Source organism: Stenella coeruleoalba (genome assembly GCF_951394435.1).
Source record: "Stenella coeruleoalba genome assembly, chromosome: 18".
In the NCBI taxonomy this organism is placed as follows: Eukaryota; Metazoa; Chordata; class Mammalia; order Artiodactyla; family Delphinidae; genus Stenella; species Stenella coeruleoalba.
Genome location: NC_137164.1, coordinates 32,901,763 through 32,922,822, shown reverse-complemented (window position 1 = coordinate 32,922,822; position 21,060 = coordinate 32,901,763). Strand labels below are relative to the sequence as shown.

General features: G+C 34.9%; 1 protein-coding gene across 4 annotated transcripts in view; it reads right to left on the bottom strand.

Annotated features, from left to right (window-relative positions):
* The window catches only part of TDRD3 (tudor domain containing 3), a 243,933-nt gene that overhangs the window by 37,466 nt on the left and 185,407 nt on the right, over positions 1-21,060 (bottom strand). For all 4 annotated transcript variants that reach the window (XM_079902897.1, XM_079902898.1, XM_079902899.1 and 1 more), the window contains 2 exons: positions 9,682-10,532; positions 3,369-3,494 (listed from right to left, as the gene is read on the bottom strand). In XM_079902897.1, coding sequence (XP_079759023.1) covers positions 3,369-3,494; positions 9,682-10,532 — 977 coding nt within the window. The remainder of the gene's footprint in view (positions 1-3,368; positions 3,495-9,681; positions 10,533-21,060) is intronic.

Sequence of the window (21,060 nt, the reverse complement as noted above, 5' to 3'; positions counted from 1 at the left end):
TTACTATAATAAAGACACTAAAATTAAGACAGAATATTTTACCATAGTTAAAAGATCCAGGTTTAATCTAGCTAGAAAAAAAAATCAAGTATGACATAACATAAGAAGAAGTTCAGTAGATCATTTTGGAGGAAATAACGTATTTAATCATAATCAGAACATATATTTTTGCCATCTAAAATATCATCACTGAGTATGTTCTGGAAGTAAAAAGGTACATCCAGATAGAAGGGGAAAATAGAAATTTGTCTACAGACTGATTTAAGGCAATTAGTTCTTAAACTTCATGAGAAAAATATTAACAGTTAGATTTAAACTATTAACTTGATTTTTATTCTAATTTTCCATATAAGAAACTATTAACTTAGTCATTGAATCTCATTTCATGCTTTTTATTTAATAATTTATCCTTACACCTTTAAGAGACAATAAAGACAACTGATTTCTATAAAGATTTTTGGTTTATATGCAGGCTTCTTGGTTATTTTTCCTGCAAACTATTAAAAAAATTTCAATGAATGATCATTGCTACATTTAGGAAAAAAAGAGGTTTTCCAGAATCTTGTGCCAATAACTAACATAAACCTTAATAAAATATACAAAATCATTTCATAATTAAAAACAGTAATGTACATATGTAGTGCAAGAGTTGAAAAAAATTAAAAATTACACAGTCCATAGCGTGAGTGAATAATTGTGCTAAGGCTTCTAACACCTTGTTATACCTTTGCAGCTCTTTAATTTTTCTAGTATGACTTATCAATTAGAGTTACCTTCTTATTAGTATAGTGAATGTTTTGCTTGGATTAACTTAAAACTTGTTACAATTCCCAAGTTACAAAAAGAAAAAGTGCTCATAGACCCCAACATCAGCACTCTCAGAGGATAAGAGAACTCTACACTAATTCTATGTTAAATGTACTGACAGCCACATAGATTGTTTTTCTTCAGAGGCTTTTTATGTATATGCGCACATATGTATTTTTTTTAAAAATGGAGATGCGTTGGCTTCCCTGGTGGCGCAGTGGTTGAGAGTCCGCCTGCCGATGCGGGGGACGCGGGTTCGTGCCCCAGTCCGGGACGATCCCACATGCCGCGGAGCGGCTGGGCCCGTGAGCCATGGCCGCTGAGCCTGTGTGTCCGGAGCCTGTGCTCCGCAACGGGAGAGGCCACAATGGTGAGAGGGTCGCGGACCGCAAAAAAAAAAAAAAAGGAGATGGGTTAAGATACGTTAAGCTGGTGGCTTCTATTTATCAAGAAGGAGCTGCTTCTACAACTAAGTCAATTATTCACACAGATAAGGAAGAAAGGATGATCTTATCCTCAATAACACTGTTCATGATCCAAAAATATTTGCTGTATTAATTTATGCAAAATCATAAAACATCAACAATCACTTGGTTACTTGTAAATAGGAGAAAAGAAATACCAGAATCTCCAAAAGATTTAGTAATACTATCCTGCTTCTACCTGAAAAATATTTCACGTATCTTATGAAAGATTTTTAAGTTGACTGCAGAAAAACTAAATAGGTAAAAAAAAAAAAAAAAAAAATAGCACAATAAAGCCTAGAAGAGTATTCACAAGTAGGCAGGGATATGAAAGTACTGCTGTGGTTCAGAATCACTACATGGGCTGTCACGTGATAAATTTATTGTCCAGCTAAGTTTACAAAGACCTAAAATCAATAATAAAGCAACGAGGACTATTAAGGGGAAAAAAGGAAAAGTCACTGACTGTAGAAAGAAAATGATCACTTCAGTACCAAACACCTCTGAATGGAAAAGCTACAGTGAGGAATGAGAAATGTGCTCATAAGTTATGTCCACTCTGGAACAGAAAGAGGAAGTAGAGAAGAAACAAAGTAAAGAAACTTAAATTTTTCTTTAGGGAGAAAAGAATAAAATTAATCTTTTATTAAATCTCCTAAAAAAACACTAAATGTAAAAATTTTATTTTGACTCTGACTGTAATGGCCAAAAACACTGGCATCACATGATGAATAGCAAACTAGGGTTCAACTTCTACAAATAAAGACTCAATAAATACTTTTACCATCAAAAATACATTAAGATGTATTAATGAAAAAGAGAATAAATGAAAAGAGAATAAAAATAGCCATCACATGGGAATCAAAAGGGCAAAAGATATAGTTACATCAAGTTTCTCTAAGAAAAGATATAAATTAGACATTGATGGTATTTCAGTCTTTTAGGGAAAAAGCAGCTAAACTTTAGAGGATGAGAGTGAAGGAAAGGATCTCTTAAACGTATGAATGTTGTACTGTAAAATATGAAACAATAAGCTACCTAGAAAATGATCATTTTTCTAGAATAAAAAGGTAAAGAATAAAGATCTATGGACCCAAATATGATTGCTGCTACTAGGCTTTTTGTTGTTGTTTTATTTATCTTTTTTGGGGAGGCGAGAGGGAGCAGTGACACAGAGGTCATGACAGAAAAATCTAGAAAGACCAAAGCTAAACTAAACTAAAAGCAGCTCATGAGAATGTATGCTTCAATGATGAAGGCTACTGTCTAGATGATATAGTTTTCTAGTATATTTTTACATTTTAGGGAAACAGCAACAAATTAGGCTTCTAGTGATAAGTTTATTAACAGGTATCCACAAATTACAGAAAGGAAATAAATTTTGAAAAAAACTTTATGAAACAAATTCTAATATGCCTTGTCCTCCTGTTTTTGCCTAAATGTAGCTGAGAATCTATCTATGTAAAGTCACATAAGTCCTGTATAAAATGGACTCCATGAGGCCAATACAGTCTAAATTACATCAACAAAATCATCACAGCTTTGACATAACATTTGGCAACAAAATTAATCAAATAATTATTAAACAAAGATATTTAAATTTAATCTGCACATATACATATATAAATATACGTGTAGTAAATGGAGTATGAGTTCATATATAATTTAAAGTGTTTTTCTTAATTTTACATGTAACTAAAATAATAAAGAATATACATGTATCCAACAGAGACTTAAATTTGACAACTGCTGGACATAATTTAGTCAAATTTAAAGTAACAAACTCGGAAAGAACAAAATATGCATAAAAACCCATAAAAACATATACACATTTTTGGCCAACATATAAATAAGGGCACCTATTTCCAAAGCATAATATAACAAAGCATTATACAAGAGAAGCAATTGCAATGCATTCATTTTTACTGTAGTTCAATGTAATTATTAAATTAAAATCTTACTTTAGGAGTAGCTGGTTTTAAGCAAATTCAAAATATTTTTCCACTGGCAAATTTCGTATTACTATGACTAATCTTTTAGAGCTATGTATTTCCTTCAAAACAGCTTATGCCTTTGTACAGAATTTGGATCACGTACCCATGCCTCTGTCTGAATGGGCCTGATGTTGCTTAGTAGCACCTCTTCATAGTTTCCATAATCAATGAATTTAACAACTGCTGTCATACCTGAAGAATGAAGAGCTTCAACTTCTGCTCGGTAAAACTGAGGAGACAAAAAGGAATTTTAAATATGACAATCAATATTGTCTACAAAGGGTGATACATGATGGAAATGTAAATACTCAAAATGTTACAATATTTGTATTTTTTGAAAGCTCATTTTTTAAATCAATTTTTATTGAGACATAATTGACATATATCATTGTATTAGTTTTAAGTGGACAACATAATGATCTGATATATGTATATATTGTGAAATGATTACCACAATCAGTCTAGTTAGCATCCATCACCACATAGTTACATTTTTTTCTTATGATGAGAACTTTTAAGATTTACACTCTTAGCAACTTTAAAATATACAATATGTTAAAGAAAATAATTTTTAAGAGAATAATATTTTTAAGAAAGAAAGCTTACCTTTGGATAATCATAAATTGGCTAAGAAAAAGAGAGAAATTCTCTCAGCCATGTGAGTTCTGATACACGTACACTGAGCAGTAGTAAGATTTCAGAACTAAGAGGGTCAATAGAGAAGAACATTCACATGCTAATGGGTGTAAAAAGAACTAGTGTTATGTTTTGTTGTTAGCCATTGAAGCCCTTTGACTAAAACTGGTAAGATGATTCTTATGTACTAATCAGAATATTTAAGTATGGAGCAATGTATTTAAAAAACAGAAATACATGACAAAAAAAAAACAAAACAAAGAAAAAGGCTCATTGTTGCAGTCATACAGGCAGCTGTGGTGAAGGAGGTTTTCAGGTAAAAAGTAAGCACATTACTTATACCCAGGATTTATAGGATTTGAGACATTGTAAGACCGGACACTTTTATTTCATCTGTTTACCCAGTGTTCCTTGGCTCTTGGAAGCAACACACATTAACAAACTCACTAGGAACTGAATTTACGTAACAACTACAATTTTTAAATTTATCTGTTGAGGTAACTGGGAGTAGGTCAACTGATTGGAGTATTCCCTCCACTATAGGTAAACCCATTCAGGACTCAAATTATACATCTGAACGTTGCTTAGTGAATATGATATGGAAACGAAAAACTCATAAAACTCTTAAGAAATGTTTTCTTCAAACTAGGGCAGTTGGATGCTCTAATATAACACTCGAACAGTAACCCTTAATATAACAGGACCCTATAGGACCTTCCCAGGACAAACACCCCTCTCCCTCCATGTCCTCCACCTGCCCCTTGTCTGTAGAAAAACTTTAGCCAAAGAATAAATTTAATCAGAGAAGTGAGAAAATGCAGAAACAAAGGAAAACAGTCAAGCAAGACAAAAAAATAATATTGATAGTTTAGCCATTAAGCAAAGTCAAGGACCTTTAGTTTCTCCTCCAGGGCTATAGATAAATATTCTGAGCTGTATCCTTTGAGCTGTTTTGCAGATACTGAAACCCCCACCAGGTAGAAAAAGTTAACCACGGGCTTCCCTGGTGGCGCAGTGGTTGAGAGTCCGCCTGCTGATGCAGGGGACACGGGTTCGTGCCCCGGTCCAGGAAGATCCCACATGCCGCGGAGCGGTTGGGCCCGTGAGCTATGGCCGCTGAGCCTGCGCGTCCGGAGCCTGTGCTCCGCAACGGGAGAGGCCACAACAGTGAGAGGCCCGCGTACCGCAAAATAAAAAAAAATTAACCACATGATGACTAGCCATGACATAAGCTGTTCCATCTTACACAATTCCAAGAACTGGCCTCAAGAAAATGGGAACACACCGACGCTGGAGTTGAAGATTACTTGTACTTAAAACAATCATATGATGCTGATCAGGTCACTGCATGACCAATTTCAAGATGATTGCTGGAGCTGACTACTGTTCTGCATGTAGCTCCCCTCCACCAACCCCTCCCTCCACACGTACATCCCTGAAAGTCCACTTTAAAAGCTCTTGCCCCCTGATGAGCAATGGGGAGTTAGTTTTTCGGGACACAAGTCCATCTTCTTCCCAGGACTGCCAGCTTCCTCAATAAAGCCATCTTTCCTTTTACTCAACACTTGTCTCTCGAGATTTGGCTTTCAAGCTATGAACAGAAAAGCCTGAGTTCAGTAACATTAATAGGCTCACCAGAATCAAAAAATACTAAACACAACAAAAATTCTTATTCTTAATCTTCTAAAATAGCAGTTACTCTGGGTATATCAGGAAAGAACCTGCTTTCACTGAGTTTTTTTTTTAAATAAGTGATGCCTTTTTTTAAGTCTTTATTGAATTTGTTACAATATTGCTTCTGTTTTATATTTTTTGGTTTTATGGCCCCAAGGCATGTGGGATCTTAGCTCCCCGACCAAGGATCAAACCCTCACCCCTTGCATTTGAAGGCAAAGTCTTAACCACTGGACCGCCAGGGAAGTCCCTGTTTTCACTGATTAACTAGTATACTTCATACTACAAAAGTTATTAAGTTAATCCATCGTATTTTCCTTTCCAGATCTGGATGCTAGCAAATTTCGAGATACCATGCTAGAATTTTCCTTATCTTAGAGTTCTTAATATACATTCACATCTCTCCCTTCCTCCTTTATTTCTTAGCCTTACGCTTCTGTGTTCTGTAAACTGCTGTATTTCTGGACCCATGCTTCAGGTGTAAGTTTCTTAGATAATTAATGTCAGTTCAGGTAAGTTCAACAGGTAAGTTCAACAATGACAGCCAGTCATAATACATCCTAGGAAAACAAATAACTTGGCATCCTTTCAGGAACTACATGTGAAAAATGAATTCTATATAATGTGGAAAGTACTGCAATAAAGGTGTAGTGATATGGCACTTAATAAAGCTGAGGAGTTCAGGAAAAGCTTCCTGGGGCAGATGACAATGGATACGGTCTTCAAGGATGAAGAGTATTTAGCCAAGTTAAGAACTGAGGAGGGTGTTCCAGGGAAAGTTACAGAGACATGAAACATGAAGAAAAGTATAGGAAACAACAAGCAGTTTTAAATTAACTATGGCATGATGGGTCAACCAACAGGACAAGAAGGTAAGGACCAGCTGATAGAGGCTCTATATGCATGCTAGAGGCTACAAGTGAAAGATTTTAACTAGGAAGAATGACATATGCTCTAAGACCAAGATCACAGTGTTGGCAGTTTCAGTGACAAGTTTAAGAGGAATAAGATTTAAGGCAAGGAGACCAATTTGGAGGCTGTTACAATACCCCAGTTGAAAGAGCTGAACTAGTTATGGCAGACATACAGGGAGAAAAAGCATTGTCCCAAATGCTCAAATCCTTCTATGGAAGTAAAGCTTGAGAGAAGGCAAGATATCATGAGGAATATTTTAAATGATACTAACTGATTATTTCCAGAACATCATTACAATGCAATTAAGATTATGCTTTCTTAATGACAGTTATAGGCAATGCTTTCCTTAAATCTTTACCTTAGTCTCTGGCTAGAAAATTGGAAAGTTGCCTATTCTTGAAAAAACACTTAGAAGTTATCTCTTAAATTAGGTGGTTTCAGAAGATAACTAATGCCATCTCTTTCAGAGAGTGAATATTTATCTTATTTGCTTAAAGGTGCATCTATACAGAGCCTACAGTCCTTCACTCTAAACTGAATGTATACATCCACGTAAATTCAAAGTAGTCATCTTAGACGATCATCCAATTATTCTAAGAATACCCTAAAAGCTCAAAACATTTTGGGAAATATTAGGCACTATCTTTCAGAAGCTATATGACATTATTTTGAATATATTCAGTAGAGGCAATAGATGAATTCAGTATCATTGATTTTCTGAGAAAATTACAATTGAAAGTAAAGCTTTAATAACAATCTCATCAGGTATTTGAAGGCATTTGGGTAACAGCACAGACAAAACTATCTGATATATCCCAAGCACCTAACGCTTAGCAGCTACTCAATTATGGTCTGTTGAATACTCAATATTTGTTGAAGAACTTGTCTAAGTGTAATATCTAAATATCTTAGGTCTGTTATTCTCTGTTGCTTTATTTGTTTCTGGTCTTTCATATTCTCTCTCTCTCTCTCTTTGTATTTTTAACCATGCCTCATAATTTTTTATAGGATGCCAGACATTGTAGATGAAATACTATGAAGAGGATCTGTATAGAAAATGTTACTTTTCCCCAAAAGAGGATCATATTTTGGGGGGCAGGCAGATAGAGTACAAGGAGATATCCTTAGTCATGTAAAGGGCTGATTTTAGGCATTGTACTGGCTTGTTTGTATTTTGCACTTACTACTAGGGCACAATCCTTATGGGATTTCAATGGAAAGCCTGAGTCTTTTACCAAGCCTTTCAAACATTATTAATGATTAATTATTAATCATTTACTTCCTCTGCTCGTCAAGGTCACCATCAACTCCACACTGTCCAATGCAAACTAAAATTTCCATCCTCATCTTAACCTTTCACAGAAGCATCTGACAGAAGTGAACCCTCCCTCTAAGGTAGACAATGTTAGTTCTATAAACTAACACTGATTTCCAACTACTTCTTGCCTCTACCATAATGGAGAAACAGTTAAGCATAAGTAACCCCTCACTAGCCAAATCAAACAGTTGTTGTATTTTGGAAAGTGAGTGGTCTCACCTGCAAGAGTAAGAGTCTAGATAGTGAAGAACGCCTGTACTTGCTTTCCAAGTCTCCCTAATAGCCAAGGAGAAGCCAAGTGAAACAGTTCCAACCAATGAAATTTGTCTGTTGGTATTTCTGGGAAGGCTTTTGCTTTTCTTGAAAAAAAGAAAAGACACAGCTAGTGCTGTCTCCTCCTCTGCTTTTAGCCTTGAATAAAAACTTGACAGTAGAGATGCTGCTTCTAGACAAATGTTATCTCACATTCATACCAAAACCTTAAAAGACTATGCCATCTAGTTGTACCTGGACCCCTCCTTGCTGCTATCATTAGATAACACCTCCTGATCCCAAGCCCTACAGCATCTTTTAAAAGATCCAACCACACTTCCTAGCCTGAATTTCAGTTCCTTGAAATTTTCAGTTAACTTTACTTCCACCACTCCTTTTAGCCACACACAGGCACACCCTTATCAACTGAAACTACTCTACATATGAAATATTTATTTCAAATATGTTTTGACTTGATCCTCACATCCACCTAGGTCCCTCACACTATAACTCACCTCTGTTTTTATTACCTTGCTAATATCTCCAGTCCCCTAACTACTCGACTTTTTTCCTGTGTAAGTGCCCCCTTGAGAATGAACTAGTTAACAAAGTCAACAAATAATTATGAAATCCCTACACTATGAGAGGAACAGGGCAATAGAGGAAAAACTAGAGATACATGGCCCTGCCTTCAAGGAACTTAAAATCATGGTAGGGGAAAGAGTTATCAATGCAGGAACCAAAACCAAAAATACTTACAAACTGTTATAAGTTTTAGAAAGTGAACAAGGCACTGATTGAGAAAGACAATAATGTAGAAGAGATGAGGGGGCAGAAAAGAAGGGCTTCTTCTAGAAAGTATCTGAGCCAAGTCCTCAAGGATCAGAAGAGTAGTTGGTGGAAGAGCATGTTGGGCAGAAGGGGAAACACGTACAAAGGCCCGTCTCTCTGAGGGTCCCTCTGTCCTCTTCCCCTTCCTGTTTGCACTGTGTTGGTCCTCTCTCTCTCAGCCAGGCTCTTTTATCTGATGCGCTGTATTCCTTCTCAACCTCATCTTCTTTTTTTTTTTTTTTCACGATTTCCCTCTTTCCCTTTTAGCCAGAATATAATGTAGAACTGAAGATTGTTTAAATGATTTGTTTCTTAGATTATTTATTATTAGCTAAATAATTAACCTTCCTGCTCCTAATTTTTTTAAAGTAGGCTGACTGTGTATTTATCTTTAAATTAAATGAAATCTGCAGAATTTGTGTCATTCAACTGATTTTCTCCCTTGTGAATCAGTATAATTTTACTAGAAAGAAAATATTAATAGTTCAGTTGATGATAACTGAAGTAACTCATCAACTTCACTTAATCACTTTTACAATACTTTTCTGATATGCGGGTGAAAATCAAACCTAACATAACCAAATCCTATGGGACTCCTAAGCCTCCATAAAAAATATTAAATATTTTGTTTTCCCTTTGATAAGTTATATATGTATACATCTATTCAAAGACTTTACAAACTAGTACAATCATAGAACACAACTCAGTCCCAAAGTAATGGCTTTCTACGGTCTCACTAGCCTGTTACATTCAGTACTATTAGTATTTAATAATTTTATAACATGCATACCTTGTTGTCTTCCCAATAAAGTGCTAAACATTCATCTCCAGGTTTCCACAGTTTTGCATACTCCATAGGAATAGATGATTCAAGTACTTTTTCTGGTTTAATTGGCCCAGATCTTCTTTTGGGACCACTATTGTAAAATATTTTATCATCATAGGGTGTAGCTGTGATGGGTCCTGCTGGCTTAATAGGTCCTACTCGCCTTCCCTTCAGTGGCATTTCTGTCTCTCCATTTGGAACACCAATGAAACTATTTGTTCGGACAGGATTCTGGTAATCAGCATTTACATTAAAATGTTTTTCAATTTTTACACCACTAAAAGCTTCATTATTTATTGTTCGTGATTTCCTATCATAAAAATGATCAGGATTTGCTGTTTGGCTTTCTCTTTTCCCACGTTTTTGATTATTATAATCTATGGATTCTTGAGGAAGTGGATTTTCTTTTGCCTCTGCATAGGATGGAACTTTTCCTGATTTGCTTTGCATAGAGTTATCCCTTTTTTTAAATGCAGCATCATTGTGCTGGGAACTTAAAGGGTATGAAGTATCTTTAGTTCTATCATATCTAGAATATGGTCTATCACACTTGATTCTCTCTTCAGCCCATACTTCAGATCCTGAAGAGGTACTTGGTCTTTCAGAACCTCTGTTTCTAGGTAATCCACTGCCTTCTAAAACTGACTTTGAATTTTGGATGTCTCTTTGAAAACGAGGAGGTTTTTCATTCCTTGGCTGTCTGGTATCATTTCGAGGAAGATATCTTGGTTGATTATTATCTTTTACTCCATTTTGCTCAGTATTTGACAATCTGTGTTGTCCTTGATGAAGCTGCTGTGGCTGTGATTTAGGTTCTGAAAAGTAAAAGTATATCATATGCATATTAAAATGAAGACTCTGTATTAATACTTAATTATCAAACTACTATTTTGACATCTTCCACTATCTTCCCACCTCATTATCTTAATCCCTCTTTACTTTGTTAGAGTCCTGTATTTCTAATGTACAGTTTGCCTGGTTAGCCACATTAGTGAAGTAAAGCAATGATATGAACCATGAATAAATGGTGGATAATTCAAAAACAAGTTGTCTTTGTCACTGAATATTTGCACTGTTATAACATAGCCAATCTATATATGCTATTCTGGTAATTCATTTCCCAAGCCAGTAATGAAATAGAACTGCAACCTGATAACACAGAAGCTGCTATAAAACTGTACAAGTACAACCCTTGCTCAAGTCCTTTCTGAATCCCAGTCCCATTTAAAATGTATAGCTATCATTGTCAGTCAAGTTCTAGTCTTTGCAAAAAAAAATATTTCTCAAATCTTTCTGGATCTGGAATTGCCAAGTGCTTGGATTACAATTAGATATTTACTATAGACCTATCAAAGTAATTAAGAACAGGTACTACTTGGAAATATAGAAAAAAGTGTCAAAGATATGATTAAGCAAAATAGTGCAGATAATGTCCAACTAGAAATCAAAATCAGTAACATGGTAAATATATACTCATAATCTGATGGTTATATTTCACATAATGATTTTTATTCTACTTCAGTTTGTACTGTGTCACTTACTCTTTCTTCCTCCATTGTTTCACACAGCATGTCTATAACACTATTACTAATCATATTGACTGGTCTTTGGTGTACACATCTTGTTTCTCTTGTCATACACTATAATCAATATGCAGATCAGGATTAATCTTACATTTCCCCACGGTCACAATACTTCTTAACAGGGGCACTATTGACATTCTGGGTGAGAATGTTTCCTGTATTTGCAAGAAAATTAACTTCTTTGACCTTCAGATACTAAATCCTAAAGCATTCTCCCTCAGGATTCCTAGTCACTGTGACTACTCAAACTGTCTCCATACATTTCCAAACACCCACTGGAGGAAAAAAGGTACCAGATAAAATGTTTAGATCAATAGGAATAAAGAGAAGACCTTTAAAAGTTCCTGAATGACAAAGCAAGTCAAGACTAAAGATCAAGGCTCAAAATGAAAAGAAACTTCTCAATGGAACCACTGGAAGCTAGAAAGCAATCTAACAGACTTTAAATGTCTTTGAAATTAAAGGAGAATTATTTTCTAAGTACAATTCTATATTCAGCCAAACCACCCATTAATTGTGACAAAGAATAAAAATTTTTCAAATATGCAAGATCTCAAATAATAGCCAAGACCATCTACAGAGACATTTTTACAAAATCACTTTTTCCCAAGATGGGCTTTATAAATATAACACAAATATCTTATTTTTAAATCACTGTAGTCAATATTAATTTTTTCTTTAGAGAGAAGAAAAGTGGACACAAATGAGCATTTTCAGCAGAAAGCATGTTTTGGCATTTGTTCCAGTCATTATTAGAGAATAAAGGCAGCAGCCGTCTCTTGCTGACAATCTGCTATGTATTAGGTACCCCACACTAGCACTTTATACACATTATCAATAGTCCCCACAGTAGTCGTAACATACAGGTATTGTGAGGTTTATTTAATAGAGAGAGGTAAAGTCCTTTATATATTGAATTGAAGAAATTTTTCAGCTTCCAAAATAAATCAAATATGAAGGTATTTTATTTCCTGACAAGGTTTGAATAGATATTCGGGGAGTAAGCTTTTTAGATCTGTTTAGGGATCAATTTTTCAAAATTATTCCAGTTAGGAACACCAAAATCTATGATGATCAGGAAATACAAATAACTTAAGTCATCATGAGAGTAACTGAGTATCCTGGACTACAAATGGCAGTTGAATAACCATATATACGGAATGAAGGCTTCAATTAGGCTTGGTAGGTGTGGGAGAATTTGATTTCAGTTCTTCTAAAAGAAGAAAAAAGGTAAAGATTTCCTAATCTATTTTAACTGAAGATGTACATTAGATTACAGAATAAAACAATTAATTTTACTACTAAAGAATATAATTCATTTGCATTATTATGCTGAGGCAATATAGTGAGAGAAGAATCTATAAAGGAAACTGCTTTTTAAATAAGAACACCTTAAAAAAAATAAACTCGATGAGGCAGAAGATAAAATTGTGCTTTTAAAAGAACATAGTTTTCGGGCTTCCCTCGTGGCACAGTGGTTGAGAGTCCACCTGCCAATACAGGGGACACGGGTTCATGCCCCGGTCTGGGAAGATCCCACATGCCACGGAGCAGCTGGGCCCGTGAGCCATGGCCACTGAGCCTGTGCTCCACAACAGGAGAGGCCACGACAGTGAGAGGCCCGCGTACCGCAAAAAAACACACAAAAAACACAAAAAAAACACATAGTTTTCATATACATCCATTTAATTCCAAAATAAAATAACAGTAAGCCAAGGAAGGTCCTTAAAGGTTTCATCATTCTTGGATTTCCTTAAACCTAATACCTTTTATCTTACGTAGTTAAGTAATGATGTCAGATATAAAGTAAATATTTTGAAACTGAACTAATCTATTAAATAAATAAAAAAATATGCTCAATCACTAAATTCTGGAATGGTGATTTTAAATAAATTAAGAAATAGCCCAAAAGTCAAATAGAAAGCTCCTCAACTCTGCATCATTCAATTCTGAATCTAGTGGCTCTCTGCCACCTTTCGTGAGGAGGCATGATTATCCCAAGCCACCAAAATACTAATTGGCACCAGGGGCCAGGTCTACAGTCACTCTAATAGGAATATACTGAGACACTCTTCTGTATAGGAAGGAGAATAAAATGCATCACTATTTTTTTCTTTTTTTTAATGACCTGAAGGGGAAAGATGAAACAAAACAAAAGCATAAATGGAAATTGGTAACATTTAATATTAAATAGGAGGCAAAAAAAAAAGAAAATTAGCAAAAAAATGACAGAAAAATTCATCACAAAATAGATAAAACTGTGAAAACATCTAAAAAATTAAAGTGATACAAGTCCATATGATAAAATTAATCAAAGACTACTACATGAGTTTCATTTGCCTTGTAATAAAATGTTCCTATTAGACCAGATCATGAGTTTCAAAATTCATCTTTACAAGATAATTGATTACAATGTTTTACAGCCCCATGATTTGAAATGCAAGGATCATTAAGAACGAATTTACTAATTGTCACAAATTATTTGGGTTTGTACATAAGAATATGCTTAATTAATCAGGTATCTTAAAATATTAATACTTCTTTGCAGAGTATTCATTCTCCAGTCACAGTTGTACCTGCTTTTAATAGTAAAAAAACAGGTATATTTTGTTTCCCAGGATGACTCTTCATTTTATTCTGAGACACCTACCTGAAGAAATGACTTAATTAAGAGTTTACTACGTACCTGACTCTACTTTAAGGTCTTTTGACTACATTACTTCATATAATTCTCCCAACCACGCTGAAGGGCAATATTATTATCCCCATTTTACAAGTGAATTAACAGAAAGCAAGGCTAACAGCTAGAAAATGTTGAAGCCAGAGCTTAACTCAAATCTAACTGAAGCAAAAGCCCACGATTTTCTCATTATGCCAACCTGCCTGCTCATAGGAACAAAACAGAATGTAACCAACATGTTAACTACAATTTTATCACCTACATTTGTTCATTTCTGGTGCAATGCAGAAATCACAAAAGCTCTTTGGCAAAACCAAAGGAATGGCCATTTATGGGCTAGATACTATTTTTAAAAAGTCATAGTACCACAGCATAACAGGTTACCTACTAATGCAGACATTAATTCAAGAAGAATGGTTAAAATTATTGCTGAGTAATCCTTCAACAAATAAAGCAAAATAAAAACAAATCATTAAAGATACTTGTTACAAAAAGATGGTATTAACTGATTAGTACATGAATTCACATTAAAACAGAAGCATAACATTTTCTAATATTTCTATGTTTATATATAAACCCGATTACATTTTTTTTCACATCAAAATTTTCAACTAATTTTCTCATTTATACAAATCAGGGCTTTTGTGTAAAATATCATTAGATATTGTGTATATTCTGTAATGATCACAAAACTCTTTGGCTATAAAATTTTATCTATCAGCTCAAAATTTATACTTTGTGTCCTCTGTAAAAAGTTACTTCCTCTATAAATTTATTCTGTATGAATTCTGACTTAGATTAAAAAGGTTAAGACAAGGAACTATGTTTCATTCTTAGCTGGTACATATAAACACAAGTGGTTATTAAATGATTATGTTCTCCATATAGTAAAAAATAAACTGTAGCCTTTTAAAAATATTATGTTATAGGAAGAGAAATTGCCCATTACCCCAAGCCTAAAGCATAACTTTTTCATGCTATATTAAATACATCCTTTCTTACCACTCTCTTCAAAATAATCACTTTAACATCCATAGAACATTTATCTACTGGATATCCTTCAGCTTGTCTTCTAACCCCACTACTTCACTGACAATATTTTTGTCAAGGTCTCCAATCAGTGGTGTGTTGGAGCCAGTCTGAATATTGAACAAAAACAGATTATTAAATTTTCAGAAAATCTGCAATCTGGTTGCAGATTGAAATTAGCTAATTTTTGATGGCTTGAAATTAGCCATAGTGGAATATTTACACCACAGAAATCAGGAAAAGCTAAAAATCAGAGCATCCCTCCCCTGCCTCCCACCTCTTCCCCCACAGCCAGTTGTTAAACATTCACCAGCACACTCTTAATGCTATGTAAACCCAATGGACACCTCCCATCCTTACCTCTGCTTCTACTCCTCCTACTTTTTGGCAGCTGTTTTCTCAGTTTCCTTTGCTGACTCTTCCAGCTCTATTCAATCTCTAAATTCTACTGCCTGTTGAGTATCTCTCCTTGATTTTTTAAAAACATATCTTTAAAAAGTGTATTTCAAACTCACAGTAAGCCAATTTTCACCAACTTTCTATACATTACATTTAAATTTTTTCACTAAAGTTATCCCTAAATCCACATGTAAATTTCTATATACAATTAATTTTTAAATTCAAATAACTACTAACTTTACATTAATAATCCGGACATTACCTGTGCAGCACTGTGGCATATTTTCACTTTCCACCTGCTATTTTATCTAGAACCTTAAACTACCTGGATAATGTCAGGTGCTATGCTGTCAGAATGCTTAAAAATCTAGGGACCACAATGTCATAACAACACAGATCAGAGCATTTCAAAGTAATTCTAGCTAAGGACCAGGGTTTTTGTTGTAGTTATTGGTTTTGGTTTTAATTTCCAATCAACTGTTGACTGTCACTTTTGTAAAATGCAGTAACAAATATTGAGGCATTGACAAACTGCTAAAAGAGTTTCTGAATACTTACTCTCAATTTCAGTACTTATCTGTACTTATTCAAAATCAGACACTATACCAGTATCACTGGTACAGACTATTCACTGTTAAGGTAACAAGTCCACATTATGGAATTAGAAACAACTATCTCAAGTTAATCTTAAAGCACTATCTAGATATGTGGGGTAAATTTGCACTTCCAAAAAAAAAAAAAAAAGGAATGGTAGAAAGAAATCAGTCCTATAAGAAAAAATCAAGGACTGGGAAGGTCATACTAGTGGTTAGGGATAGAGAGAAAGTGACAGGCAGTGGATAGATAACTACATATTTTCTCTCTTTTGCTAACAGCTTATGACTATTCACACAGCAATCATTCATCCCTGGCTTCCAAGTAAGCATTCCACCATCAATTTCAATCAATCAGTTGTATAGGGAAATGAGGAGGAACGTTGTTTGATGCAACTGGATGTAAACATGCACAATACTCAATACATGGGCGACGTAAACATACACGATACTCAATACATGGGCAATCCTTTCTTGAGGAAATCCTTCACAAGAACATCTAGGCTAACACATACACATTCTCCTTGTCTTCTTGACCTAGTTTTCTGGCCTTCCAATAAAACTGTTACCATTCTATCATATTCCCTTCCTGTATCCCTATTCTTCATTCTTTAAAATTCAAGCTATAAATCTATAAGTCAAACTATTTAAACTGACTTGAAACTTGATTAAATGAAAATAAAACAAAACCAAAAAAGACACCTACCAACCATCCAAAGCCTGCGACTTCATACGCATTACTCACCAACCATTAATATTATACCTGCTACCATCTAAATATATTACATCTGAATATTATGTGGAATTTGAAATTATGCAGTACCATTAACCAAGAAAAATGCTACTTCTCACAAAATCCACAGAAAATAAAGAAATGGAACTCCACAAAAATAGTATATGTAATATAATCTGAATTTTATTCTGCCAACAAGAAGAGTCAATGGAGCATTTTAAGCAAGGGGGTAGTGGGATCAAATTTGTGTCTTGAAAGATCACTGTTTGCAAAATGGAGGATGAGATGATAAAGTTCTGCAAAAAGTCAGTGGAGGGTTGATGAGGGCCTAAAGTTGGGTAGTAGGGGAGGAGATGAGGACACAATGAGTGGAGGATGCTATTGCTACTACTGCTAATCACAATGATGTTAACAATGATGATAGTGGTGGTGGCGGTGGTGTTAGAACTACCATTATATGGAGGCCTATGTGCCAAACACTGTGCTTAGCACTTTTATGCATAATCTAATTTGATCTTCTCAATAACTCTAAACTTAGGTGGTGCTACTGTTTCCCCATTTCCCAATAATGAAATTAAGGTTTCAGAGATTATATAACTTTCCCAAAGACATACAACTAGTAAAATACAAGAGCTGTGAGTTAAGTTAGTGGTAGAATCAGTTGTATTTATCTGCCACAGCATCCATTCAATTCTCCTCTTCTTTTGGTAAAAGAACTCTGCTTTCAGTGATAACTACTCCCTCCCCTTTAACATATAATCCAGAATCAATTAAGATGTCCTAAGCTCTCCTGACTAAGAAGGAGGCAGATATAGACATTAGAAGATGGAAGGTCTTTTTTCTGTCTGATATTCCAGGTATAATGGCCATTTGATTGTTTCTGAGAAATATTTTTTTTTAATTACTTTTTCATATTATGAATGGAGATTTGACACCAACAACTGTCAAGCAGACCATCCAAGTCTCTTTGTACTCCTATTTCAGCTGCTTCACACACACAAATGCCAGCATCTCCACTGGGAGTTGAGCTTGGGGAATCAATAATCATATGATGAAAGGTATTTATCTTTTCCCAGAAAAAATGTGCTTGGAAAATTAAGATAAGTGTTTTTACATGCCTATCTTTATATGTCATTATGCCCCCTTATATACATTGGCCTTATGCTATACCTGGTGCTACCTGAGCCAATCTTTGCTTCCACGTGAAGATAGCCCATCAACACACAATTCAGAGACAGAGAAAGACCTTCCACTTATATAAGCCAATAAATTACTTATTTTGCATATTTGGATTTCTGTGGCTTACAGCTTAATGTAAACTAATGCAGAAATTAGTGCCAGGAAAAAGAGTGATACAAGTGACAGACCTAAAATGTAAAACTTGTTTAGTAAAGGAAGGGTGCAAGGTAGTGAAAGCTGCTTCATCCCCTAACAGAAGTTGGCACTCCTCATTGTTTGGTTAAACTGTAGCCTATTGTCTTGGAACTGAGACTACCTAACTAATGAGGCCAATGCTTTAGAGAACTTGGTATGAAAATGTCAGGGCGATGAAAGGTGTTGGTTACTTCTTATTGCCTTCAGTAAGTCCTACAAGAAAGCAACAAGCTGGCAAGCTTGAAAGTAGAAAGGACACAGATGGAACTAGCTATGAGGTGCTCTTCTCAATTATACCAACAAGCCAAAAGGACTGTGACTCAGATAATCATGCTTCTTGAGAGATTACAGAATTCTATGAACCAAGGAATAAAAGAGGAAAAGTAGAAGATGAGACTGGGTCCTGGAAAGGGGAAGCTTGATCACCTATGACCATGTCCAACATTTATGAATGTTGGATGAGTTCTTAGTTCCTATAATTGTTTAATTTAAATCTTATCCTTTTCATAAAAAATATCTCTATTTGAATTCTGTTCATATTTTTCTAAGTGTTTACCCTTTATACAACTGGGTCATATTCTCTAGTCTACTTTCTAAAATTTTGACACAAAATACGGAGAAACATAAATAAAACTTGTAACACATACTTAATTTACAAAATAAGCTATAGAAACAAGGAAACAGAGGAGTATGAATTTAAGAAAGTTACTCTGTCCACTTTTCTCACAATGCCTCTTGTTCCCCATTTGGAAAAATGAAGGTTTTCCTGGTTTTATTTAGATGTAAAAAGTTAAAACAGTGAAGTTACTGTCTTAAGGCAACCCCTCCCTCTATCTCTGGCCAACCCAGATATCTTCCATGATAATAGAAAGAATAAAACCTACTCTTTTTGTCCCAAGTTGAAACTTAAAATATATATTTCTAGTGGGCATTGTTTCAAATGGTAGTTATGTATTACTGAAGTAATACATTGATAAACTTAAGGTATGTAAAGTTGAAAGTTGGCCTGATAATCTGGCCATGAACTCTATCTAGTCTATGAAACCAAAAATTTTTTTAAGAGCCTATATATGAGCCTTTTGAACACAACCCTATCACAAACTCATCAGTTGAATATTGACATCAACCGACTTGACATCAAATTATTACATATCACATAGAACACTTTAGTGATTACTCTCATAAAACAATGTAATCCAACATCATTTTTTTTTTTTTTTTTGCGGTACGCGGGCCTCTCACTGTTGTGGCCTCTCCCGTTGCAGAGCACAGGCTCCGGACGCGCAGGCTCAGCGGCCATGGCTCACGGGCCCAGCCGCTCCGCGGCATGTGGGATCTTCCCGGACCCGGGCACGAACCTGTGTCCCCTGCATCGGCAGGCGGACTCTCAGCCACTGTGCCACCAGGGAAGCCCAACCTCATTTTTTTCAGAATATTGATAATAATGTCAACTAGAATTACATTTAACTTGAATTAAAAGACACAACAAAAACGTTAATGATACGAGAAAATCTCTAGGAAAAGTACATGTGATGATCAATTATAGGCACTACTTATTTTATTGCATTTCACCTTATTGTACTTTGCCAATACTGCGTTTCTTACAAACTGAAGATCTGTGGCAACTCTGAATTTGTTAGATGATGGTTAGCATTTTTGAGCAATAAAGTAATTTTTAATTAAGGTATGTACATTGTTTTTTTAGACATAATGCTATTTCATACTTAACAGACTACTGTATAGTGTAAACATGACTTTTATACGCACTGAAAAATCAAAAAAAATTTGTGTGACTCGCTTTATTGTGATGTTTGCTTTATTGTAGAAGTCTGGAACCAAACTTGCATTATCTCCAAGGTAAGTCTGTATCTCTGACGGAAATTTCTAAAAATCAGGATAAAGAAATGATAGTGCCCTTTGTTCTTTTAGAGAAAATTACATAATACAATGTGAAAGTAAATGTGTTACTTACCTGCATTAAATCTGTAAGAAACACATTCTTAGAGGATATATATTTTTTTGTCCAACAAGCCTAACACGTTACACAGAATTTGATATGACATAACAAGTCCATCCAGGCCTAGGCTTATTCAGCTAAACATGACTTTTAGGGTTACCTGAACTAAACAAAATCCTCAGACAGCTTAAATGATACAAAACATAGAAGCAAGAGAGGTTTGATAATTCAACTGAATTAGAAACAAACATTTAAAAAAAATCCAAATACACACATCATTGAATAATGATAACTTCTTTATAATCAATTTAGGTATGTAACAGACACAAATAATGACACTGATGATATGAACATGAATAAAATTAAAAGCCCATAGTTATTTTCATTAGCTGTCCATAAGGCATTTAACCATTAAAATTTATGGAGACTCTATCCTGAAAAGCTTTCTAGATTTTCCTTAGAAAAATGGCCAATATTTTCTCCCATCAATGCAGAGTTAATTTTAGAACGTAAGATTTATCGAACAATGACCAAATTCTGAGGGAAAACCAAAGTGGAGATTCAATTTTACAAAAGTAAGAGGTTATTCTGGGCTTTATTTTCAATTAAAAAGAAACATGAAATCATGAAGTAAGCAGAAAAACAATTCATTAACTTGCCTCAACTGTTTACTATGAACCTCAGCTCACCTAGAAATACCTCAATAGTATGAGAATTAATAAGAGAAGGAATAACAGAATGATCTTTTTTTTGGCAAGATACCTGAGGAGGACAACACATCAAGCATTTCCATTAATCCTGTCACCTTTATTGTAACAGGATTGCATGAAGACAGAGCCAAGAGAATACAGGCACACCTCGTTTTATTGCGCTTTGCAGATATTGCATTTTTTTTTTAACAAACTGAAGGCTTGTGGCAACCCTGCATCAAGGAAGCCTACTGGCACCACTTTTCCAACAGCATTTGCTCACTTCCATTCTCTGTGTCACATTTT